The 27,404-nt window shown below is 48.9% G+C and overlaps 1 protein-coding gene across 1 annotated transcript in view; it reads left to right on the top strand.

Moving 5' to 3' along the window:
• The window catches only part of CRAMP1 (cramped chromatin regulator 1), a 1,037,800-nt gene that overhangs the window by 367,062 nt on the left and 643,334 nt on the right, over positions 1-27,404 (top strand). The window contains exon 8 of the mRNA XM_078662937.1: positions 14,185-14,308. Coding sequence (XP_078519063.1) covers positions 14,185-14,308 — 124 coding nt within the window. The remainder of the gene's footprint in view (positions 1-14,184; positions 14,309-27,404) is intronic.

The following is a 27,404-nucleotide window of genomic DNA, read 5'->3' as shown; positions in this document are numbered from 1 at the left end:
CAGTGGACTTGGGAGCATGTCAATGTGCGGGATGCATTCTCCCAGATATAGTGTGCCAGAAGTGGTGCAGAGAACAAGAAAAATAATAACCAGAACACACGGGAGCCGCCACTCCAACCCCCCACCCTACACTTCAGGAACAGAAGCATCTGTCGCCCAACAGTAAACAGGGAAGCAAAAAAAAGAAACCAAACTAAAACGCTTGGTAACCGGGGAACATCATGGAGGACCCCTCCTCATAGCAGGATGTACAAGCTAGTAATCGGCAGTAATCAGTGAATCATAAGGCTAGGTACAAGCAACTTAAGACATCTTTCCATAGCTGGATCAAGGGACGCTGACAACCCCACACAGACTCAATCTGACCCTGGGAGGAGCGTCGGGCTATGGGACACAGGGCTAGACAAATCCACTCGCCCGCTCGCATTTGCGATGGAGAATGGATGAGGACGAGCTATTTTTAGGTCCTACTCGCCCTTTCTGGGGAGTAGGAAGACTAACTTTTGTCCTCTGTCTTTGAAAACGGAGCAAAAGTGACAAGATAACAAGATTTAAATGCATTTTTATTGCTCACAAAGGGACTGAGCAATAAAGATGCCTTTAAATCTTGTTAACTTGTCACTTTTGCTCCGTTTTCAGAGTAGGTTGCAGTTGGGTCGAGGGAATTTTCCAAGTTACTAGACCTGTAGGACTAGTACAATTTTTCATATCTGTCGAGCCCTGGGACAGATCAGTGTCCAGAAGGTCCAGCAAGGATGGGTGAGGCGAGGCGTCCCTGTCATCAGAGCGGCCCAGGGAGCTGGAGCGCCGCCCAGGAGGAGAAATCTCTTCAGTTGGCCCCGGCGCACGGTCTTGTTGAGAACCCACCGGAGAGTCGGAGCGGGCGCGCCGCTGGCCCCTGCGCCTCGCGGAGGGTCGGCATGTCTTGACGAGTGCCCCCTCTGCTACTGGCCGGCGCCGGGTCCCGTGCAGTCAGCCTCATCGGTCGCTCCTCTGTAGCCCATGTCCAGGCCTCCTCGGGCGCCTCGAAAAAAGTATTTTTTCTGGAAAAGCACTCGCAACCGAAAAAGGAGCCGATACTGGATCTTCAGCGAGCATAGCTTTTCCTTGACCTCTCCATAAGAGCGACGCTGGGACTGGACCTCTCGAGTGTAATCCGGGAAAACCATTATAGTCAGTTCGTACTTGAGAGGTTGCTGTTTCCGAGACTCCGCCAGGATAGCGTCTCTGTCCTTAAAGTTGAGGATACACAAGACGATGGGTCTTGGAGGTGCGCCTGGCCGCGGGGGATGAGCCAGCGATCTATGCGCCCTTTCAATCGTACACCAGGGGGAGAGAGAGCCCTCTGGCATCCATAAGCGTATCCATCGCTCTACGAAGTCCGCCGTCCGGCCCTGCTCCACGTCCTCCGAAAATCCAACAAGTGGTAGGTTGTTGCGGCGGGCGCGATTTTCAGCGGCTTCAGCCCGGTGGTGCACCTCCTTTGTGCGGGAGTGAAGTTGGGTCATCTGAAGTCGGAGCTGGCGGGCGTCATCTTCCACAACAGCGACTCGAGACTCTGCCTCCGTAATCCGGCAGTGGTGTTACAGAGGTCTTGCCGGATCAGGTTCCTGTCCTCGCTGACCTCCGGGATCTTCCCCTCAACCGAGGACTGAGACCTATGGATCGCCTGGAGGATAGTGGAGATGTCGGTAGCAGCCGGAGGATCCCTGTCCGTGGGTCCACCCGAGGCCCCAGCCCCGGTGGTGGCGAAGCGGTCCATCTTAGTTTGGATGGCGGGTGTCTTGGGTACTTTGTCCCTGACCATGGCTGCCTGTGGGCGAAGGGAAGGTAGAGTGCGGGCTCTGGGGCCAGAGCGGCCGGCAAGCAGGGGGAAGGAAAGAGAGGGAAGGAGATGGGACACGGCACGTCCAGGCCACCGCACTCTGCTACACACCTATAGGTCCAGTCCGGGGCCCCTCCGAACAGCGGCGCAGGCTCTAGGTCCTAGGCCAGATGACAGAACAGCCAGGGCAGGGGCAACAGAAGGCCTGGTTCAAGAGACTCTCTCCCGGTACCAGCAGCGCTCCTCCACCAGAGCCAAGCAGTGATGCAGCCTCAGCAGTCCAGCAGACAGGGCACCAGGGCCCTGGAGGGCGAATCCGCAGCAGACGGGCCAGTAGGAGGCAACAAGTCCCTTGTCTGCAACTTCCTCGCTAGGCCAATCTCACACACAAGCCAGGCGCACGGGGTGTCGCCCACAGCCACACCAAGGCCCCCCTCCGTCGCCAGGACCCACCACGCTCCAGGGTCGCATCCCGGCAGGTCTGCGCCTCCGCCAGGCCACCAGCTAGCAGCAAGGATCTCTCCCCACCACCACTCCGGCTCCCCGCCGCCAGACCTGGCGGCCGGTGTCACAGCAGCGCTGCCGGGGAGCCGAGCTGCAGCCGCGGATAGCACCGCTCACAAAGAAGCCAAGGGCAAGTCAGCCAGCAGCCCCACGACAGGGAGCGAAGCACCGTCACTGCAGAGAAAGGGCGAGGACCAACGATGGCAGGCCTTCACCTCAGCAGCACCCCAGCACCACCCCAGCTCAAGCGGCAGTAGCGCCACCCCCGGGTCCCCACACCCGTCTCCTGCCGCCCGATGCAACGGCCGAAGACAAGGGGGCCCCGGCGGGGGGCTAAGCATCACAGACCTCCACCTCACGACCCCGGGTGCGGGGGTCCAGATGTACTCCACCCACGCCATCAGCAGGATCCCCAGGAGCAGCACCGCAGTCCAGGAGGACAGGCCCAACTCAGCCGCGGCAGCAAGGGAGGCGAGAGCCAGCAATGAGAGGCCCCCATCGCTTGCCACGTCACACAACCAGCCACCAGGAGAGCCACACTCCGCCCCAAGGAAGCAAGCTCCCGCTGCCCGAAGCAACGGCCGATGGGGGAGCAGGGCCGCGGGGAGCCCGAAGCGCCGCCACGGAGACCGCAGCACAGGTGGGGGGAGAGGGCAGCTCTACGCCTGGGGCCGCAGCGGAGTCTCAGCGAGAGCCTGGGCCACACAAACTCACAGGCTGGAGAAGAGGACAGGGAGTCCAAGGGAAGAAGGCCGTCTTGATTTTACTCGATCTATCGGCGGCCTTCGATACGGTCGCACATTCAATCTTGATTGACCGTTTGGGAAACGCAGGTATAGGAGGAATGGTGCTGGCATGGCTCACTAATTTCCTTTCTCAGAGATGTCCGGTAATAGTACTAGGTGACTGCAAATCTGAGGAAAAGGTCATCAGCTCAGGGGTCCCACAGGGCGCTAGTTTGAGTCCTGTTCTTTTTAATCTTTATATGGTCCCCTTGATTGAGCTGATTGCGTCCTATCAGATTGCAGTCATATCGTACGCTGACGATACCCAGCTGATCTTAGTGCTGGATAGGGAGCTGCCTGGGGCCGAAGAAAATTTGAGGAACTGTCTCAAGGCTACAATTGAGTGGATGAATAACAATCACCTCAAATGTAACTCGGGGAAGACAGAAATATTATCCTTCGGACCCCAAAATCTGTTCTCCCCTAAACAATGGTGGCCTGAGGACGCAGAAGCTCCTCCTAATACTATTGCTTCTGCGCGAAATCTGGGGATTAAATTTGACGACCAACTTTCATTCAAACACCAAGCAGTGGGCGTAGCTGGCGCATGCTTCCAGATTATCAAATCACTAAGGAAGTTTTTTGATCTTCTTCCTCTGGCAGCCAGAAAGACTGTTGCAGTAGCTCTTATAACATCTACATTGGACTACTGCAACAGTCTTTATGCAGGCACCAATAAAGTAGTGCTGCACAGGCTGCAGATGGTACAGCATGCTACTGCTCGCCTGGTACTCCGCTGGCCGAGAAGGTCATCTGCCTCGGCGGCGCTTAACATCTTACACTGGCTGCCCATTCATAAGCGTGTTCTATTCAAGGTTCTTGTTATCACCTTCAGAGCCTTTCAGTCTCAAGGTCCGAGATATCTGCTGAATGGCTTTAAACGCTATACGCCAGTACGCTGCTTGAGGTCTGCCAATCAAAATCTTTTGGTGATCCCCAGATTCAGATTGGCCACCAAAGGGGGGAAATCTCTTTTTGTGCTAGGATCAAGAGCCTGGAACAAATTGCCAGCTCAGCTTCGGCGTATAGTTAAGGAGAGCGATTTTAGGAAGTCTCTGAAGACATGGATCTTCTCACTCTCCGATGCGGCTTGCAGAGCATTAGTGTAAAGCTTGTGTTGCGGAAAATTGCCTTCTGTCCACCAACCTATTCCAGCGGGGTTGGGTGCTGAGCGCCAAGATGCTCCTTGGAGCGATAGTAGCGCTATATAAATGTGTGCTTACATTACATTACATTACAGTCATCAGTGCCCAGATCGTCGCCGCACCCCCGCCACCAGCCACCCCGAGTTGCAGCTCAGGCCTCAATGATAGGCTGTAGCGGGAGAGGAAGAGCGGCAGCCACCTTAGCTGCGGCGCCAGCGGTATCGTCTGGAAATCACCAGGAGCATCTAGGGATCGCGGCCCCAGGACCAACACCCAGGTAAGAGGCAAAGTGGGGGTAGCTGTCCACAGCCCTAGATGTCCAGGGAAGCAGGCGGATCATGACCGATAGCAGAGGGGTCCGGGAGCACACTTAATGTGCGAGCGCCATCTTCGCCTGCTAGGCCATCTCCTGCTAGGCCATCTCCTTTAAAATAATTTTTTTTAACTTTATTTATAAATTTTCCACAACAACCTGAGCAGTCATATACAGAATCCTTTGAGACAACATACACAGCTTATTTCCATTACACTCTTTAGAGTCCCAGGCCCTTCGCACAGTTTGATACATTTCACACTGTTCATGGCTTATCAGTGGCTTCAACATCTTATAAAGAATAGTGTTGACACAGGCACCAACTGTTACATACTATTGTCTTCATCGGACTCACTAGTCTGTTTACTACCCAGCACTACTGGACTCAACAAATCTCTGCAGGCCTCTCTCCAACTTGCTATATCCTCTTCCAGCTTCCCATCCTTAGGGCAGGCCTTCATAGGCAGTTCTTTGGCCAGTGACCCCTCTCCCACATCTTTAATCCAATTCACAATAGAGGGGGCTGGTTCACCCATCCAGCAAATGGCAACCCTCCGTTTAGCTAGCACCAGTGCTAGCTGCATTAACTTGTTGGCCATTTTCTTCTTCTTGCGTTGCCGTACCAAACCTAAAATGCACTGCGCAGGTGTAGGTTCGAGCGCGTTACCACCCTCTCACGTGCTACGACTGCAAGCTATATTGATGAACTTCTGGACATTTCCACGCAAGATGCATGAACCCCACAGACGCTCCATGACATCTAGGACAACTATGCGAACGGGAGGGATCGATTCGATGAAGCCTTACCGGGGTCATGTATACTTGTTGCAAGAAATTATAGTGGAGCAGCTTCAACCGAGCATTGCAAGACACCTTACGCGTAAGCATACATACTCTCACCCAATCCGTATCCAGGAACGGCGTCTGCAAATCCCGATTCCATGCATCCCATGCCCTAAGAGCCAAAGACCCAGAGTCATGTCTTGTACAACAGAGACACCAGGCTGCGCCCATCTCCACAACTTAGCAATACGTCCAAGGGCTCTGTGGTCTGGGGCATAGCAGGATACACCGGCCTTGTCTCCTTGGCCATTTCCAAAAGGCCAGCAAATTAAAGATACTGCCCCTGTCCCAGGCCAAAACTCTCACACGTCTGCTCATACGTAAGGTAGGTGGCGTAAATATATAAATCTGCTAACACCATGCAGCCACCCTCTCTCCATGCCTGGAAGGACATGTTTTCCACTATCCTGCGCACAGGGACCAACTGCCAAATAGGCAATTCCGGAAGGAAGGGAGCCCGCCCCAGCACTCGCTCTACAACTTTCTGCCATAAACTGGCCATTTGCCTGACCACATATGGCAACTCCGCACTTGCCCCAGCACCCTCCATCAACATCATAGGGAGATCCTCTGACTGCACTAGCCCCCCTAGCAATCGCTTTTCCCAATGATCATCCCCATCCAACCACTGCACAGCGTGCTGTGCTGCATAGGAATAAAGATCAAACCTGGGTACCCTCCGTCCCCCTTTCTCATACCGCTTCTGGAGCACCCGCAGCGCAACTTTACAACGCTTTCCTGCCCAAAGCAAAGTCACCAGGAGAGAGTTCAATTGCTGAAACACTTTCGCAGGAATCGGGCACAGAGCATTCTGCAAGGCATATAGGCATCTCGGCAATGTCACCATCTTTGCCACCGGTATTCTGCCCATTAGGGACAGCGGCAGCATCTTCCAGAATTCCACAGAGCGCCTCAGTGACTCAACCACCCCTGTTATGTTTAATTGGAGCAGCTTAGCATTCCCATGAACCACCTGCACCCCTAGGTATCGAAAATGGTCAGTCTCCCATCTCAGCCCCAGGATGGGCAGCTCACAAACTGCGCCCTCTCTGACCCGCTAGGGGGAACGCCTGGGATTTACACCTATTTAAACGCAGCTCTGAATAAGTTGCAAACTGGTCCATCAACCTCAGTAACTCTGGCAAGGCCTCACGCGGTGACGTAAGATAGAACAGCGTATCGTCAGCATGGAGTGAAACAAGATGCTTGCTGTGCCCAGTATGTATGCCCCAGCGACCTAGATTCTGCCTTGCCCATATTGCCATGGGCTCAATGGCCAGAGCAAACAGCAGCGGCGACAGCGGGCATCCCTGATGCATGCCCCGCCCAGCAACCATTGCACTGACCTAGTTTGGCCCTTTCGCACACACCCAGCGAGATTTGTATAGAGTATTTTGACCCATTTACAAAAACGCGGCCTAATCCCCATCTTTCCAAGTGTTTCCAGCAAGTACCCCCAATCCACAGTGTCAAACACCTTTTCATAGTCGATGGACACCAATGCCATCTCCGCAGCAGCCCCATGTGTCTTGTGCAGCACATGCACCAATCGTCGCAGGTTCATTGACGTACTGCAGCCCGGAATAAAGCCACACTGCTCCTCATGGACTAAGTGGGCCATGTGTGGACCTAACCTTTTAGTCAGCACTTTACATAGAATTTTTATATCTGAATTAATCATCGTCAGGGGCCGGTATGCTGCTGGGTCCCGTGTATCGCCAACCGACTTTGGGATCAGATACATTTCACCCTCTTGCATCGTGGGTGGCAGTATTCCACTATCAAATGACTCATTGAACGTTTGTAACAGAGGCCGAACCAATACCGCTGAATATGCTTGGTAATACTCGATGGGGCAATCAGTCACCTCCCAGCGCCTTAGCCCTGGGTATGTCCGCTATCCCGTCCATCAGTTCCTCCTCAGTAATCGTTGCGTCCAGCTCTTCCTAACGTCTTTTGACACCTGCACAAATTCTAAGCCTTCCAAAAAGGCGATATAGAGGTCCGGACTCACCAGGGTATCTACCCTGTACACTGTCTCCAGGTGTTGCCGGAACACCTCCAGCATAGCTGCCCGGGCATAGACCTGTTCGCCAGACTGAGACCGAAAGCAAGGAATCGGGGGGGGTCTGTTGCCTACGCAGTACCCAAGCCATCTCCTTAATTGCATCCTGCACCTCCTGGATGGTAATATCAGCACCCAGTTACTCTGCCATTGAAGGGTCTATGACTGAAAGAGCGGAATCTGCAATGTATTGCAAAATATCTGTTAACCTCCGTGGCCACAGAATATAGCGCACTGTAGTATTGTATGAATGCAGCATTGATTTCCTCCTGCATTAAGTCTTGAACGGCTGAGTCACAAATCTGAAGAATGGTGTGTTCTCTTGTGGTCTCCTGGAGGAGCCAGGCTAACCAGCTTTCCGACTTCTCTCCCACGTGGGCCCTTGCAACATAGACCATGTAGGTATATTCCAGCAAGCGCTACACCAGCGGAAGCAATTTCTCCCTTTCAGCAAGTAACTGTTCCCTCTGCTCTGATGGATGGCCGGTCAGGACAAAATACATTTGTTCTTGCTTGATAGACAGTTACCTCAGACCAGTGGATGCTGCAGGTTTTTCATAATGGTCTTGACCTCCTTTTTATATCTGTTCCACCTACCCGTCTCATCAAGTGGTGGCCAACTCTAGGCACCCGACCTGCTCTGGTAAAACTCTGAGTCATATTCCAAAAAATCAAAAGATTCTGAAAAAACAGCCTAGGGAAGAGTGTATGAGATGCAACAATTCTCCACTGAGATTTAGTAAAAAAAAAAGTTTTTCCTAGAGACTCCTCCCACCAGGGTTGCCCCTTGGTGGCATGCTTCATCATTGGTGTTCATCCCAATCCTCTACGGATTGAGGCGTTCTATGAAAACGGTTACGCGGGAGCACTTTTGGGTCCTCAAACTCAGAACAGATACCCAGGGTCTTAATGATACTAATCCTTGGGGTCTTTTTCTTTGATTTTCCTACAGTGCGGAAATGCACGCTTTATTGTAGCAATTGTCTTACATCCCTTTTAGGACCCACACTGCAACAAGTAACACTGTGTCAATGTCTTTATTTTTAAAGCAACATGGGGTCACCTTAATTCTGGTACTTCACCTCTTGTAGTTGTAGTTACATCACAGTGAGCAAGAAGTATTATTTGGTATCCCAACACACTGCCCTTATGACAGCGAACTGTTTTTGAATAGACGTTCCTCTATTAGGATATTAATTACTGTAAATTATTGGCAATCATCCATACAAACTAATTTTCCATAAATTGCTCTGCTTTGGTCTGTGGCGGGTGCCCATCTTCGAAGACTACGCAATGGTCTAGTCTCTCCACAAATTGGTTTTCCATCACAGTGAGCAATGTGATATTGATGCCTTTACATTTTTAGGTTTTTCATCTCCAATCCATACGATATGGGGTTTAATCTGGTGTCCCTACACACTGCCTTCATGATAGCGAAAAGTTCATGAATAAACATTCCTCCCTTAGGTTGTGATTTTTTGTGAAATATTGCCAATTATCTATACGAACTAATGTCCCAAAATGGCTCCGCTTTCGACCCGCAGCGGGCGGCCATTTGTGAAGACTACAGAGTGGTCTAGTCTTTTCATTAAAACGATCACGTGTGCGGAAGGAGCCGCTACGCGCCAGTTTGAAAAGGGAACTGGGGATACACATCTTCAAGATGCGGTTCCCAGGGAATCTATTTGGGCAAGAAGGCCGAGGACGGCCTTGGCGAAGTAAGTAAACAGGGCGTTCTCACAAGGTATATCTCCTGATGGCCACAAGTGGAGGTCCTCAATTGACAACCTTTGCATTTTCTTCAGTCCCACAGCTTAACGCTGTTTATGATCACCTAACGATCCAATGTTCCATTTTCTCCTTTACTTAGGGTCTGACTACAGGCCCCTTCTCTCTGGCAAGACCATGACGCAGTAGTACGGCGTCACAAATGTATGTAATATGGTGTTTGTGTGTTTGTTTTGTCTTGCGATGCCCCACCATATTGGTGGACACATTTTTACAGCCACTGAGTGAAAGCTACGAAGGTGGGTATTTATCGTTTTTTAACGTACGGAGTGATCATGCTTTTACAGGTTTACCAAGCACCTTCACAGCAGGGTGTTTCACATTGTTGTTTATTTGCATAATGTAGGTTTGCCAGCCAAGGCTGATGAGCCGGTCTGTTTTTTTTTTAAATCTTTCAGCTTCTTTTCATTGTAGATACGGAATGAGAAAAAAGTTACCGCATGTATAATAGGGGTATGCATGTGGCACGCTATCCATTGTGTGCTTTTTAGAGGATTCTGAGGAGTGGTACCAATGGGATTAGTTTCCTATAGGTCCTGAAGAAGAGCCATTAGGGGAACGGCTTGAAACATGTTGACTGAGCATTTCTGAAGAGAACTGACTAATTACAGTCCACTTCTTCAGTCACAACCCCTGTTTTTAACCTTACCGGCTAGAGGGAGGAAAAAACCAATAGTCCTAATAGTAGTTTTTTTCTTTAACCTACCAGCACTTCATTTCCACTCCCCTTCACCTACACTGTCTTTATCATAGACTCCATCTATAAGTGCTCCGCATAACCGTTTGGTCGTAGCATGCCTCAATCTGTAGAGGATTGGGATGTACCAAAGGGCAACCCAGGTGGGTGAGGGGTCTCTAGGAAAAATGTTTTTTCCCTACTAAACTATCTCAGTGGAGATTTGTAGTATCTCATACACTCTTCCCTAGGCTGTTTTTTTTCTTAGAATCTTTCGAATTTTTGGAATACTTATCTATAAGGAGGATAAACCTAGCCTCTACCTCTCTCGCTCGCTCCCCTGTTTTTAGTTGAGAAAACTCAGCCAAAAAACAGTACGGGTGTATATAAAACAGCATACAGTGTCAAGGGTCAACCCTGTCCCCCCCACACATAACTAGGGAATTGTTCATAATACAATATAGGAGGTGTCTCACAAAAGCAACCATTAGGATACTGTTGACTAGTGCTTACCAACTGTCTAGTTTCATCATCATTGCCACTTTTCAATCTAGGCAGAAAAAAAACATATAGAGTAAGTATCTATTTATACTCCATGAGTGTGAACTATTCCAAAGTAAACTCCTACATCAATCTTCTGCACATACAAATGTAATGGGTTCCCCAGACTGCACAAGTTAGTTCCTTACTTTCAAAGTGATTTAAAAATGAGTTCTTATGGCATCCCTCAAATGCTTTAATGTATGTCCCCGAGCTGATACTTAAAAACGCAGTAACATGATTTGACCATAGTGTGAAGAGCGGCCATAATGTTTCGTTACCATGGTAGATTTGCAGGCAAATTCATCAGTGGGAAAGGATCCATGTGCCACCAGATTGTACACTAACACAGAACCACCAGGTGTAAGCCTACCAGTGGACAGTGCGGCAGTCGGAGTTTGAAATGCCATCCTCTGGCACCTAAGGCAGCTCATTTTTTCCCGATTGCCTCTAAAACTAGTCCCATACACTTAAGCACTAGCCAGCAGGATATATATATTATATATTATATGTTATATACTCCTTGCTGCTGTTTGACTGTGAGTTTTACCAAGCAGGTTTGGTCATGCAGTAAAAGCCTTCTGACACCTACTTATATTTTTGTACAGTGTGGGCATTGAGGTTGTGTTTTTTTTCAAGTTAGGTTTGAGTGGAAAGAACCCCTCTGTCCTTTTGTTTCCCTCTATAGCTCTTCTTGCTTTTTGCCATGGATCCAGGGGACTGGATTTTGCCCATGGACCTCAAGGATGCATACTTTAATTTGTACATCCTGCCACCCCACCCAGCGACACTTCTTTCAGTTGGGATTGGCGTCTGAATACTTTGTTTACCTTTTTGTCCTTTGACCTCACCTCAGTCACTCAGCTGTTTACGAAGGTGGTAGCGATGGATGTAGCTCATCTTCACAGGTCGGAGATGTATATGCATTCCGGTATCTCAGCAACTGGCTGTTGAAGTCGGGCCTGTCGCAGTCTACCTGCAGGCGATTATCATCCTTTTTTCTTCTGTGGGGTTTTCCATTAACAAGCTGAAATCTCACCTACAGCGTACCCAGAGGGTTCCTGTCAAAGGGGCCATCGGGATGCTGTGGCCTTTCCAGTCCTGGAACGAGCCTTGGAACATTCAGGTTGTGCTACTGATATGTGGGGCTTGCTACTAAGTTCTGGCATGAACAGTTCTTGGCCTTATGCTTCCTGCTGGTCCCCATCCATTGATACCCGTGGGCCCAGCAGTGGAACCTCTGTCAGCAGGGGGAACAGCATTGGGATTGTCTCTCAGAAAACGTGTGTATCTAGGAAAACCGGATCGAGGAACTTTGGTAGTTCTGTCAGACACCAACTTGAGCAGAGGCACCTCATCAACCTGCTGGAGCTTCATGTCATTCAGGTTAGCTATGAAACCCACCTTCCCGTCCATTAAAGGGAAGCCAGTTCAAGTTTTAATGGAAAACACTACCCTGTCTTGTTGCAGGGCCTGTGCTAGAAAGCTCTGCGACTCTGGAGGTGGCTCGACCTTCAAGGAATCTCTTGTACTGCCAATCCGTTCGTGAGCTCCCTGAATTCCAGGGTGAATTAGCTCAGCAGACAGCATATTTTGGACCCCAAATTGTGTCTGCATCTGAAGGTAGTTTATGGCGTCTTTTGATACGCTTTTTTGAGACCACCAAGGTCTGTGCAGTGTTGCGATAACTACATGTTGAAGTTTGACTTGAGGCTCGTTGGGAGGTACATTCTGCTTGCTCTGCGGCTCCAGTCTTCTGTATGCCTCCTAGTAGCATCAGTTTTGGGCAGTTGAGTGTTGTACTCTGACCTGCTGAGACTTTGTCCACCGGTCAATCTACTTCAGGATGACCTTTTGTCTCAGCACCTGCTCAGGGTCCTGCACCTCTGTTTCCAAAACCTATCTGCACCTCTGTCTACACAACCTACACCTCCATGTGTGGATACGGCACTGACTGACTGGATCTGATCCATCTGCAGGAGTAGTGGATGTTAATCTTGTGAATAGTTGCCAGTCTACCCAATCAGTGTGCTTTGGTCGTATGGTCAAGTTTGTTGTCTGGTATGGAAGCTGTCAAGTTGATCCGTAGCTGGCCAAATTATCTGATGCTTTGTTGTTTCTTTTATCTCTGACACAGCAGTGCCCTCGGTGTTCAAATTGCCTGTTGTAAAACGTTTCTGAAAACATGTTTAATACGTTTCTCAAAACATGTTACCTTTTGCACCCATTATTAAACATCAACAGGAACTATATGTGGTGCTCACGTTTGTGCACGTGTTCGAAGAGCGTGCACAAAGATAGCTCACTAAGATTGCTGACCATTAAGAAGGCGTTTCTCATTGCCCATACTTATGCACCCCGTTCCAGCGCTGTGAGTGCAACCTCTCTATACCACCTTCTTCCTGGACAAATCTGTGCTGCAAACTTGTGCTTGACTTCAGCTAAAAGTGGTACAACTCCTCCTTACAGCACAGCCCATCACTCCCTGCCTTTTTAGTTGTGTCAAATCCATCCAAAAAGGCGGAAGGCTTCACTTGTTGGACTCTAGAAGAACCCCTTGCTTTTATGTTTAGCGCACAAAAGATCACCAGGGACTTGACCATTTGAGTTTTTATCAGCTTTGAATGTGCTGAGAAGCTGAAGGCATTTTAGAGGCTAATCTTGTCTAGGAGGATCATCCTGTGTATACAAATATGCTATACACCTGGCAAAAAATGGAGTCTCTTGAAGGCATTTGGACTCAAGCCGCCACAGCAAATGCTGCCTCCACATCTGTCACACTGCAAAAACAAGGGCGTTGATAGACCTCTTTACCTGGCATTTCTGTCTTCACAAATAAGTCTGTAGGGTGAATTGTTTCTTATTTTCAGCCTGCAGAAATTTGTTGTGCAAGTCCAGTCCTCAGATGCTCCAACCATTCCGAGCCACTGCTTTGGTTATTTTTTCCAAAAGGTGAATAATCTGTGGTTCGAATTATCTATCAGAGCTAAAAGTTACTTGTCTTCTGGAATGCTGTTTCTGGTGGATACTCTTCCTCTGTTCTGTGGGGTAGACTTTTAAGGTTCTAATAAGGTCCCAATTTGGATTCTGCGCACTCATTTAAAATGTCACAGCTGATCTGCATGTGAGAGTGTGAAAGAGTTTGAGGAAGACTGATGTCCAGACACAGGTGTGGCATTATATATGACTACATGCAGTTGCTTCATTGGTGGAGAGAGTCCCCTTTGGAATCTGATGGCACTATCTAACGGCCCTCTAGATCCATTGCTGTTAAAAGTTCAGGTTAGAGTCTGGCATCTATGGGAATTCAAAAAGTGAGGACTCCGAAGGTAAGTAACCTGTTTGTCTTGCACAAGTGGTGCTTCTGAACACCTTGCAGTGTTATCTACTGCAGACCAAACTGTACATTTGAGTGATAACTTTTTTTCATTTTCAGATAAAAATGTTTCCATCATAACTGCAATTTTATTCAGAACTACTGCATGAGGATGTTTATAAACCTCTACGGAAAAAGCTATAACCTTGAAGTTTCAAGACATAAGAAAATACAAACATTATCTAATTTCTAATTGGATGAATAATATTTTTGCCTGCCCGTACTCAGAAACTTTCCTGTTTCATGCTGAAAGTCTTGTTCATCTTGCAGAACACATTGTGACTGTTCTTGGAAATACTGGCTTATCTCTTTTTGCATTCTTAGGTGTCAGTGATGAAGAAGATCAGAAACCAGTTAGGCTTCCGTTGAAGGTTCCTGTGGAGCTGCAACCACGGAACAACCATGCATGGGCACGGGTACAGAGCCTTGCCCAGAATCCACGCCTCAGGTATATGTAATTGGCATGATCTATTTAGGGAAAAGAAAACCCCTTTACAGTTTTGAGGATGTTACCATTTGAGGAGTTCTGTATTATGTTGTTTTTAAAGTGATTGTGGAGGTGAGCGGGTGCGAGTTCCCCACCATTGCTGTCATTATGTCTGGAGAGTAATGATGTGTTTATAGCGTGTGTGGCTCTAGATCAGAGGTCTTCAAACTTTTTGATGACGATACCCCCTTGTTAAAAACTTTTAGGTGTAAGGACCCCCTTCTGACAAAAATTTCTAGAACCCGATACTCCTCATCATTGACAATTATCAACAAACATAAACGCCCCCAATTCCCACACCAAATAACTTTTACGGTGGGGAAATGATATTAAGCAGTGTGTAGCAAGCCAAAGGTCACTGAGCGTGGGGTGTACTCAAAGGTGTAGCTATAAACAAAGGGCCTCATTTATGAGGAATTGGCGTAGGGCATCACCGCAAGTCTTCTTGCTGTGCTTCTACGCCAATGTGAAAGGGCAGGAATGCACCGTATTTATAAAAAATACAATGCATTCCTGTCCTTTTTCCTTGTGTCGGTGCACAACTTGCTGCCTAGCACCAACATAGGCAGGTTTTTTTTTTTGTTTTTTTACAGGAAGGGGCACCTTCCTTCACAAAAACAATCCTGAGGCATTTTCCTCTTTCTATGCGAGCTGCAGGATGTAGCTCACATGGAAAGAGTAAACAAGCATTTACAATGCAATAGGTCTCACACTGACATTATTTTGAGCTATTGACATTGTAAATGACATTTTTTTTGTTTTTCTTTTGTAAAACATAAATAAAAGGCACTGGAATTTAAAATGCCAATAGCTAAAAGTTTTGTTTAAGCTATTGGCATTGTTCATACCAATGCCTTTTATTTATGTTTTAAAAAAGAAAACACAAATAAAAAGCCTTGTCATTTATGCCAATAGCAAATGCCTTTTGTTTGTTTTCACTTGCGTGTCCCATAAGCCTTTCGGCAAAGAAGAAATATCTTGAGTTTCAACAACGGCCAGAAGTAAACATTCAGGTTACTCAAATAAAATCTGCACAGGTAGCCAGCCAATCCAAAGAAAGTGAGTGTTCGAGGCATATGGGCTGCAGACCACACACTAGTGCATAGATCTGGTGGTGGGCCCGGATGATTACACTTTGTTGTTGTCTTGGAAGAGTCTTTGTTTGGTAGATGACTCCTCCTGAAGAGCGTAATGCGCATGGGCATCAACTCCATCTTCAGATTGTTTTTTTCCGCCATTGGGCTCGGGTGTGCGTATCGTTCTGTCTGTTACCGATCTCTTTTCGACTTCCAGTCCTACATCATACCATCGGTATCGTCTATAGTAATTCCAGTTACCCGCGTCGAAGAAAAGCTTCAAATTCTCGATTCCAGCGTTCGTCGGGCCCAACTACGCCATTGAGCCTTTGACTCATGGAAAGAACACCCTTCATGAAGTGCCCTCAGTGTGGACACAAATTCCCTCACACTGATCTACATGAGGTTTGCAATCTGTGCTTGTCCCCAGAGCACAAGAGTCAAGATTGCCAGGCCTGCACGTTGTTCCGTGCCAAGAAAACCATCAGAGACCGTTCAGCTCGAAGAGTCATGTCGCAGTCCTCTTCATCAACACCAGATCTCATCATAGACGAGGCTCCAATCGATCTAGAGTCCGGAGAACAACAGCAGGGCAACATAGTTTCCGAAGCAGAAGATTCAGCTTCCGGAGTCGAGGGACAATCAGAAGACGACTATCTTCTTCCAGCTGGTCAACATGTCATGAGTACAAACGTCGACCCTGTTCACACCCCCATACCGGGACAAGCTTCGGTTCCACCTCCACCTCTGGGTCCAGGTGCACACCGATAAAAAAACTTCCGACGCCCCGCCTTCAGGCTCGGCAACAAAGATTTCAAAAAAGCCTCCAGGCGACTTGGGCTCAAGTCAGTCTGTTGGTCCTGACAAGCAAAAGGTCCTCAAACCGAAAATAACTCCGGCACCGAAGCAACCCTCGGTACCGAAACCGGTCGAGCCGAAAACAAGCTCAGCACCGAAAACAGTTCCTAAGTCTATCGAACCGAAGCCAACTCCGGTTCCGAAATAAGTTGACCCAAAGTTCACCTCTGCACCAAAACACACTTCGGCACCAAAGGTTGTCGACCCCAAACGTCCTTCGGAACCAATAATTCCAGATCCAAAAAAGAAGCACAACACAAAGTCTTCGGAACCAAGACCAAGATCTGCTCCAAAGACCGCAATAGACACTGTGAAACCTTCTAAACAATTCGTCCCCAAGCAAGACAAGTCTGTGCCGAAAAAGGGTAGTGTCACAGGAGAGCTTTTTCGGCCAGATCCCAAACAAAGGACTCTACAAATTAAATCAAAAACTGGACATATAATTACACTGCCTGAAAAGAGGAAAATGGACACTCCCAAGCCACCGCCAGTTCCTCTGAAAAAACATGCTCAAACTTCCCCCATAAGATTTCCTTCACCACTGCCGGAGATACTACTAGACCTCTCCCCTGCACACTCACCATCCACCACGCACAGCCCTGCACCACAGGATGATGAAGATGAGGATAATTATTCACAAGGGGTAGAAAGTGAGCAACACATAGAGGACACTGATGACCCAGATAATATTCCTGGGCCATCAGATGATCCCTGGGAAGATTATAATGCTCCAGGAGCACCAGATCTGCCACAAGACGACGCATACCCTTCTAGGCCATCTCCTCCAGATGACACTATAGGGTTTACACAGCTTATTCACATGGCAGCCACCTTTCACGGGGTGGATTTGCACACAGATCCAGTAGAGGAAGACTTCCTTATGGATACGTTGCTGTCTTCACATAAAACCACGACCACATTACCAATACTTAAGGGAGTGGTAAAACATGCACCACAGGTATTCAAGGACCCCGCCAGAGCCAGGGTAATTAACCCCAGACTAGAAAAGAAATATAAAGCGGCTCCAACTGACCCAGCATACATCAAGGGCCAGTTTCCATTAGACTCATTGGTTGTCTCAAACGCTAGGAAAAGAGCTAACTCGCAGACAACAGGGGATGCTCCGCCCCCTGATAAGAGTCAAAGCTTTTAGATGCTTCAGGAAAACGCACCATCTCACAAGCAGCCAATGTCTGGAGGATTGCTAACACTCAAGCATTGTTAGCAAGATATGATCGAGCTCATTATGATGAGCTAGAAACACTCATGCAACATTTGCCAGAACAGTATAAAACCAGGGCTTCTGACTTAATACAAGAAGGCAAGGTCATTACCAACACCTCAATCCGTAGCGCATCAGATACTGCTGACACAGCCTCTAGAGCAATAAATACAGGCGTACTCTTACGTAGACATGCCTGGTTACGCATCTCTGGGTTCAAACCAGAAGTACAGGCCAGTATCCTAAATCAACCCTTTGACCAGCAACATCTTTTTGGTCCTAATGTTGATAATGCACTAGAGAAAATGAAAAAAGATACAGCAAAATCCATGGGAGCATTACAAACTCAGACTCCCCGGGTGTCCTTTCCTCTTACAGGGGCGCCTCTAAAAGTTTTCAAACAGACAATGCCTCCTCTTCTTATAAAGCGCCCACCCAATCCTTACCCAGTAGAGGTTATTTCAGAGGAGGATATAGAGGTAACAACAGTAAAGGTAGATGTAGAGGCAACAACAACCGCAATGCCTCCACTCCTAAACAGTGACTTCCCTCCCCTACCCCGGACCATTCCACTCCTGTCGGGGGGAGATTTACAACAGTTCCTACCTCTCTGGAAATCCATCACCAAAGAAAGGTGGGTAAGACAAATAGCTCAGTCAGGTTATTGCCTGGAGCTCACTTCCACTCCTCCAACAATACCACCCAGACAGCGTCCCATGTCACAGGAGCATCTCACTCTCCTAAAACAAGACGTTGCATCTCCACTGCAAAAGAATGCATCTGAAAGAGACACGTTAGTGATAGATTCCTTACCTTAGAGTATCCCCAGGCGTCCGACTGGATCCGGAAACTTGAGAGAGCCTGGCTGACTGAGAGAGCCTGGCTGACTGAGAGAGCCTGGCTGACTGAGAGAGCCTGGCTGACTGAGAGAGAGACTGACTGACTGACTGACTGAGAGAGACTGACTGACTGACTGAGAGAGACTGACTGACTGACTGAGAGAGAGACTGAGTGACTGAGAGAGACTGACTGACTGAGAGAGATACTGACTGACTGAGAGACACTGACTGACTGAGAGACACTGACTGACTGAGAGACACTGACTGACTGAGAGACACTGACTGACTGAGAGAGACTGACTGACTGAGAGAGAGAGACTGACTGACTGAGAGAGAGACTGACTGACTGAGAGAGAGACTGACTGACTGACTGAGAGAGAGACTGACTGACTGACTGACTGGGAGAGAGACTGACTGACTGGGAGAGAGACTGACTGGGAGAGAGACTGACTGGGAGAGAGAGACTGACTGGGAGAGAGAGACTGACTGGGAGAGAGAGAGACTGACTGACTGAGAGAGAGAGACTGACTGACTGAGAGAGAGAGACTGACTGAGAGAGAGAGACTGAGAGAGAGAGACTGACTGAGAGAGAGAGACTGACTGAGAGAGAGAGACTGACTTAGAGAGACTGACTGAGAGAGAGAGACTGACTGAGAGAGAGAGACTGACTGAGAGAGACTGACTGAGAGACTGACTGGCTGACTGAGAGACTGACTGAGAGAGAGACTGACTGACTGAGAGAGAGACTGACTGACTGAGAGAGAGACTGACTGACTGAGAGAGAGACTGACTGACTGAGAGAGAGACTGACTGACTGAGAGAGAGACTGACTGACTGAGAGAGAGACTGACTGACTGAGAGAGAGACTGACTGACTGACTGAGAGAGAGACTGACTGAGAGAGAGACTGACTGACTGAGAGAGACTGACTGACTGACTGAGAGAGAGACTGACTGACTGAGAGAGAGACTGACTGAGAGAGAGACTGACTGAGAGAGAGAGAGACTGACTGAGAGAGAGACTGACTGACTGAGAGACTGACTGACTGAGAGAGACTGACTGACTGAGAGAGACTGACTGACTGAGAGAGACTGACTGACTGAGAGAGACTGACTGACTGAGAGAGACTGACTGACTGAGAGAGACTGACTGACTGAGAGAGACTGACTGACTGAGAGAGACTGACTGACTGAGAGAGACTGACTGACAGAGAGAGACTGACAGACTGAGAGAGACTGACAGACTGAGAGAGACTGACTGACTGACTGAGAGAGACTGACTGAGAGACTGACTGACTGAGAGAGACTGACTGAGAGAGACTGACTGAGAGAGAGACTGACTGAGAGAGAGAGACTGACTGAGAGAGAGACTGACTGAGAGAGAGACTGACTGAGAGAGAGACTGACTGAGAGAGAGACTGACTGAGAGAGAGACTGACTGAGAGAGCGACTGACTGACTGAGAGAGAGACTGACTGACTGAGAGAGAGACTGACTGACTGAGAGAGAGACTGACTGAGAGAGAGACTGACTGACTGAGAGTGACTGACTGACTGACTGACTGAGAGTGACTGACTGACTGACTGACTGAGAGAGACTGACTGACTGACTGAGAGAGAGACTGACTGACTGACTGAGAGAGAGACTGACTGAGAGAGAGACTGACTGACTGAGACTGGCTGACTGACTGAGGGAGAGACTGACTGACTGAGACTGACTGACTGAGACTGACTGACTGAGACTGACTGACTGAGACTGACTGACTGAGACTGACTGACTGAGACTGACTGAGAGAGAGACTGACTGACTGAGACTGACTGACTGAGACTGACTGACTGAGACTGACTGACTGAGACTGACTGACTGACTGAGACTGACTGACTGAGAGACTGACTGACTGAGAGACTGACTGACTGACTGACTGACTGACTGAGAGACTGACTGACTGAGACTGACTGACTGACTGACTGAGAGACTGACTGACTGACTGAGAGACTGACTGACTGACTGAGAGACTGACTGACTGACTGAGAGACTGACTGACTGACTGAGAGACTGACTGACTGACTGAGAGACTGACTGACTGAGAGAGAGACTGACTGACTGAGAGAGACTGACTGACTGAGAGAGAGACTGACTGAGAGAGAGACTGACTGAGAGAGAGACTGACTGAGAGAGACTGACTGAGAGAGAGACTGACTGACTGACTGAGAGAGAGACTGACTGACTGACTGAGAGAGAGAGAGACTGACTGACTGACTGAGAGAGAGAGAGACTGACTGACTGACTGAGAGAGAGAGAGACTGACTGACTGAGAGAGAGACTGACTGACTGACTGACTGAGAGAGAGAGAGAGACTGACTGACTGAGAGAGAGACTGACTGACTGAGAGAGACTGACTGACTGAGAGAGAGACTGACTGAGAGAGAGACTGACTGAGAGAGAGACTGACTGAGAGAGAGACTGACTGAGAGAGAGACTGACTGACTGAGAGAGAGACTGACTGACTGAGAGAGAGACTGACTGACTGAGAGAGAGACTGACTGACTGAGAGAGAAACATGCTCAAACTTCCCCCATAAGATTTCCTTCACCACTGCCGGAGATACTACTAGACCTCTCCCCTGCACACTCACCATCCACCACGCACAGCCCTGCACCACAGGATGATGAAGATGAGGATAAATATTCACAAGGGGTAGAAAGTGAGCAACACATAGAGGACACTGATGACCCAGATAATATTCCTGGGCCATCAGATGATCCCTGGGAAGATTATAATGCTCCAGGAGCACCAGATCTGCCACAAGACGACGCATACCCTTCTAGGCCATCTCCTCCAGATGACACTATAGGGTTTACACAGCTTATTCACATGGCAGCCACCTTTCACGGGGTGGATTTGCACACAGATCCAGTAGAGGAAGACTTCCTTATGGATACGTTGCTGTCTTCACATAAAACCACGACCACATTACCAATACTTAAGGGAGTGGTAAAACATGCACCACAGGTATTCAAGGACCCCGCCAGAGCCAGGGTAATTAACCCCAGACTAGAAAAGAAATATAAAGCGGCTCCAACTGACCCAGCATACATCAAGGACCAGTTGCCATTAGACTCATTGGTTGTCTCAAACGCTAGGAAAAGAGCTAACTCGCAGACAACAGGGGATGCTCCGCCCCCTGATAAGAGTCAAAGCTTTTAGATGCTTCAGGAAAACGCACCATCTCACAAGCAGCCAATGTCTGGAGGATTGCTAACACTCAAGCATTGTTAGCAAGATATGATCGAGCTCATTATGATGAGCTAGAAACACTCATGCAACATTTGCCAGAACAGTATAAAACCAGGGTTTCTGACTTAATACAAGAAGGCAAGGTCATTACCAACACCTCAATCCGTAGCGCATCAGATACTGCTGACACAGCCTCTAGAGCAATAAATACAGGCGTACTCTTACGTAGACATGCCTGGTTACGCATCTCTGGGTTCAAACCAGAAGTACAGGCCAGTATCCTAAATCAACCCTTTGACCAGCAACATCTTTTTGGTCCTAATGTTGATAATGCACTAGAGAAAATGAAAAAAGATACAGCAAAATCCATGGGAGCATTACAAACTCAGACTCCCCGGGTGTCCTTTCCTCTTACAGGGGCGCCTCTAAAAGTTTTCAAACAGACAATGCCTCCTCTTCTTATAAAGCGCCCACCCAATCCTTACCCAGTAGAGGTTATTTCAGAGGAGGATATAGAGGTAACAACAGTAAAGGTAGATGTAGAGGCAACAACAACCGCAATGCCTCCACTCCTAAACAGTGACTTCCCTCCCCTACCCCGGACCATTCCACTCCTGTCGGGGGGAGATTTACAACAGTTCCTACCTCTCTGGAAATCCATCACCAAAGAAAGGTGGGTAAGACAAATAGCTCAGTCAGGTTATTGCCTGGAGCTCACTTCCACTCCTCCAACAATACCACCCAGACAGCGTCCCATGTCACAGGAGCATCTCACTCTCCTAAAACAAGACGTTGCATCTCCACTGCAAAAGAATGCATCTGAAAGACACGTTAGTGATAGATTCCTTACCTTAGAGTATCCCCAGGCGTCCGACTGGATCCGGAAACTTGAGAGAGCCTGGCTGACTGAGAGAGCCTGGCTGACTGAGAGAGCCTGGCTGACTGAGAGAGCCTGGCTGACTGAGAGAGCCTGGCTGACTGAGAGAGCCTGGCTGACTGAGAGAGCCTGGCTGACTGAGAGAGAGACTGACTGACTGACTGAGAGAGACTGACTGACTGACTGAGAGAGACTGACTGACTGACTGAGAGAGACTGACTGACTGAGAGAGAGACTGAGTGACTGACTGAGAGAGAGACTGAGTGACTGACTGAGAGAGAGACTGAGTGACTGACTGAGAGAGACTGACTGACTGAGAGAGACTGACTGACTGAGAGAGAGACTGACTGACTGAGAGAGAGACTGACTGACTGGGAGAGAGACTGACTGGGAGAGAGACTGACTGAGAGAGAGAGACTGACTGAGAGAGAGAGACTGACTGAGAGAGAGAGACTGACTGAGAGAGAGAGACTGACTGAGAGACTGACTGAGAGACTGACTGAGAGACTGACTGGCTGACTGAGAGACTGACTGACTGAGAGAGAGAGACTGACTGACTGACTGAGAGACTGACTGACTGACTGAGAGACTGACTGAGACTGACTGACACTGACTGACTGACTGAGAGACTGACAGACTGACTGACTGAGAGACTGACTGTGACTGACTGAGAGAGACTGACTGACTGAGAGAGACTGACTGACTGAGCGACTGACTGTGACTGACTGAGAGAGAGACTGACTGACTGAGAGAGACTGACTGACTGAGAGAGACTGACTGACTGAGAGAGAGACTGACTGACAGAGAGAGACTGACTGACAGAGAGAGACTGACTGACTGAGAGAGAGACTGACTGACTGAGAGAGAGACTGACTGACTGAGAGAGAGACTGACTGACTGAGAGAGAGACTGACTGAGACTGACTGACTGAGAGACTGACTGACTGACTGAGAGAGAGACTGACTGAGACTGACTGAGAGACTGACTGACTGAGAGACTGACTGACTGAGAGAGAGACTGACTGAGAGACTGACTGACTGAGAGACTGACTGACTGAGAGACTGACTGAGACTGACTGACTGAGAGACTGACTGAGACTGACTGACTGACTGAGAGAGACTGACTGACTGACTGAGAGAGACTGACTGACTGACTGAGAGAGAGACTGACTGACTGACTGAGAGAGAGACTGACTGACTGAGAGACTGACTGACTGAGAGAGAGACTGACTGAGAGAGAGACTGACTGAGAGAGAGACTGACTGAGAGAGAGACTGACTGAGACTGACTGACTGACTGAGAGACTGACTGACTGAGAGACTGACTGACTGACTGAGAGACTGACTGACTGACTGAGAGACTGACTGACTGACTGAGAGACTGACTGACTGACTGAGAGACTGACTGACTGAGAGAGACTGACTGACTGAGAGAGACTGACTGACTGAGAGAGACTGACTGACTGAGAGAGACTGACTGACTGAGAGAGACTGACTGAGAGAGACTGACTGAGAGAGACTGACTGACTGAGAGAGACTGACTGACTGAGAGAGACTGACTGACTGAGAGAGAGACTGACTGAGAGAGACTGACTGACTGAGAGAGAGACTGACAGAGAGAGACTGACTGACTGAGAGAGAGACTGACTGAGAGAGAGACTGACTGACTGAGAGAGAGACTGACTGACTGAGAGAGAGACTGACTGACTGAGAGAGACTGACTGACTGAGACTGACTGACTGAGACTGACTGACTGAGAGAGACTGACAGAGAGAGACTGACTGACTGAGAGAGAGACTGACTGACTGACTGAGAGAGAGACTGACTGACTGACTGAGAGAGAGACTGACTGACTGACTGAGAGAGAGACTGACTGACTGACTGAGAGAGAGACTGACTGACTGAGAGAGAGACTGACTGACTGAGAGAGAGACTGACTGAGACAGACTGACTGAGAGAGAGACTGACTGAGAGAGAGACTGACTGAGAGAGAGACTGACTGAGAGAGAGACTGACTGACTGAGAGAGACTGACTGACTGAGACTGACTGACTGAGACTGACTGACTGAGAGAGACTGACTGACTGACTGAGAGAGACTGACTGACTGAGAGAGAGACTGAGTGACTGACTGAGAGAGAGACTGAGTGACTGACTGAGAGAGAGACTGAGTGACTGACTGAGAGAGACTGACTGACTGAGAGAGACTGACTGACTGAGAGAGAGAGAGACTGACTGACTGAGAGAGAGAGACTGACTGACTGAGAGAGAGACTGACTGACTGAGAGAGAGACTGACTGACTGGGAGAGAGACTGACTGGGAGAGAGACTGACTGAGAGAGAGAGACTGACTGAGAGAGAGAGACTGACTGAGAGAGAGAGACTGACTGAGAGAGAGAGACTGACTGAGAGACTGACTGAGAGACTGACTGAGAGACTGACTGGCTGACTGAGAGACTGACTGACTGAGAGAGAGAGACTGACTGACTGACTGAGAGACTGACTGACTGACTGAGAGACTGACTGAGACTGACTGACACTGACTGACTGACTGAGAGACTGACTGACTGACTGACTGAGAGACTGACTGTGACTGACTGAGAGAGACTGACTGACTGAGAGAGACTGACTGACTGAGCGACTGACTGTGACTGACTGAGAGAGAGACTGACTGACTGAGAGAGACTGACTGACTGAGAGAGACTGACTGACTGAGAGAGAGACTGACTGACAGAGAGAGACTGACTGACTGAGAGAGAGACTGACTGACTGAGAGAGAGACTGACTGACTGAGAGAGAGACTGACTGACTGAGAGAGAGACTGACTGAGACTGACTGACTGAGAGACTGACTGACTGACTGAGAGAGAGACTGACTGAGACTGACTGAGAGACTGACTGACTGAGAGACTGACTGACTGAGAGACTGACTGACTGAGAGAGAGACTGACTGAGAGACTGACTGACTGAGAGACTGACTGACTGAGAGACTGACTGAGACTGACTGACTGAGAGACTGACTGAGACTGACTGACTGACTGAGAGAGACTGACTGACTGACTGAGAGAGACTGACTGACTGACTGAGAGAGAGACTGACTGACTGACTGAGAGAGAGACTGACTGACTGAGAGAGAGACTGACTGAGAGAGAGACTGACTGAGAGAGAGACTGACTGAGAGAGAGACTGACTGAGACTGACTGACTGACTGAGAGACTGACTGACTGAGAGACTGACTGACTGAGAGACTGACTGACTGAGAGACTGACTGACTGACTGAGAGACTGACTGACTGACTGAGAGACTGACTGACTGAGAGAGACTGACTGACTGAGAGAGACTGACTGACTGAGAGAGACTGACTGACTGAGAGAGACTGACTGACTGAGAGAGACTGACTGACTGAGAGAGACTGACTGACTGAGAGAGACTGACTGACTGAGAGAGACTGACTGACTGAGAGAGACTGACTGACTGAGAGAGAGACTGACTGAGAGAGACTGACTGACTGACTGACTGAGAGAGAGACTGACTGAGAGAGAGACTGACTGACTGAGAGAGAGACTGACTGACTGAGAGAGAGACTGACTGACTGAGAGAGAGACTGACTGACTGAGAGAGAGACTGACTGACTGAGAGAGACTGACTGACTGAGACTGACTGACTGAGACTGACTGACTGAGAGAGACTGACTGAGAGAGAGACTGACTGACTGAGAGAGAGACTGACTGACTGACTGACTGAGAGAGAGACTGACTGACTGACTGAGAGAGAGACTGACTGACTGAGAGAGAGACTGACTGACTGAGAGAGAGACTGACTGAGACAGACTGACTGAGAGAGAGACTGACTGAGAGAGAGACTGACTGAGAGAGAGACTGACTGAGAGAGAGACTGACTGAGAGAGAGACTGACTGAGAGAGAGAGAGACTGACTGAGAGAGAGAGAGACTGACTGAGAGAGAGACTGACTGACTGAGAGAGAGACTGACTGACTGAGAGAGAGACTGACTGACTGAGAGAGAGACTGACTGACTGAGAGAGAGACTGACTGACTGAGAGAGAGACTGACTGACTGAGAGAGAGACTGACTGACTGAGAGAGAGACTGACTGACTGAGAGAGAGACTGACTGACTGAGAGAGAGACTGACTGACTGAGAGAGAGACTGACTGACTGAGAGAGAGACTGACTGACTGAGAGAGACTGACTGACTGAGAGAGAGACTGACTGACTGAGAGAGAGACTGACTGACTGAGAGAGAGACTGACTGAGAGAGAGACTGACTGACTGAGAGAGAGACTGACTGACTGAGAGAGAGACTGACTGACTGAGAGAGAGACTGACTGAGAGAGAGACTGACTGAGAGAGAGACTGACTGAGAGAGAGACTGACTGAGAGAGAGACTGGCCGAGAGACTGGCTGAGAGACTGGCTGAGAGACTGGCTGAGAGACTGGCTGAGAGACTGGCTGAGAGACTGGCTGAGAGACTGGCTGAGAGACTGGCTGAGAGACTGGCTGAGAGACTGGCTGAGAGACTGGCTGAGAGACTGGCTGAGAGACTGGCTGAGAGACTGGCTGAGAGACTGGCTGAGAGACTGACTGAGAGAGAGACTGACTGACTGAGAGAGAGACTGACTGACTGAGAGAGAGACTGACTGACTGAGAGAGAGACTGACTGAGAGAGAGACTGACTGAGAGAGAGACTGACTGAGAGAGAGACTGACTGACTGAGAGAGAGACTGACTGACTGAGAGAGAGACTGACTGACTGACTGACTGACTGACTGACTGACTGACTGAGACTGACTGACTGAGACTGACTGACTGACTGAGACTGACTGAGAGAGACACTGACTGACTGAGACTGACTGAGAGAGACACTGACTGAGAGAGACTGACTGAGAGAGACTGACTGACTGAGAGAGACTGACTGACTGAGAGAGACTGACTGAGAGA

This window comes from Lissotriton helveticus, chromosome 10 (genome assembly GCF_964261635.1).
Source record: "Lissotriton helveticus chromosome 10, aLisHel1.1, whole genome shotgun sequence".
Lineage (NCBI taxonomy): Eukaryota > Metazoa > Chordata > Amphibia > Caudata > Salamandridae > Lissotriton > Lissotriton helveticus.
The sequence above is the reverse complement of the archived record's forward strand: the minus strand, read 5'-3'. Positions and strand labels throughout refer to the sequence as shown.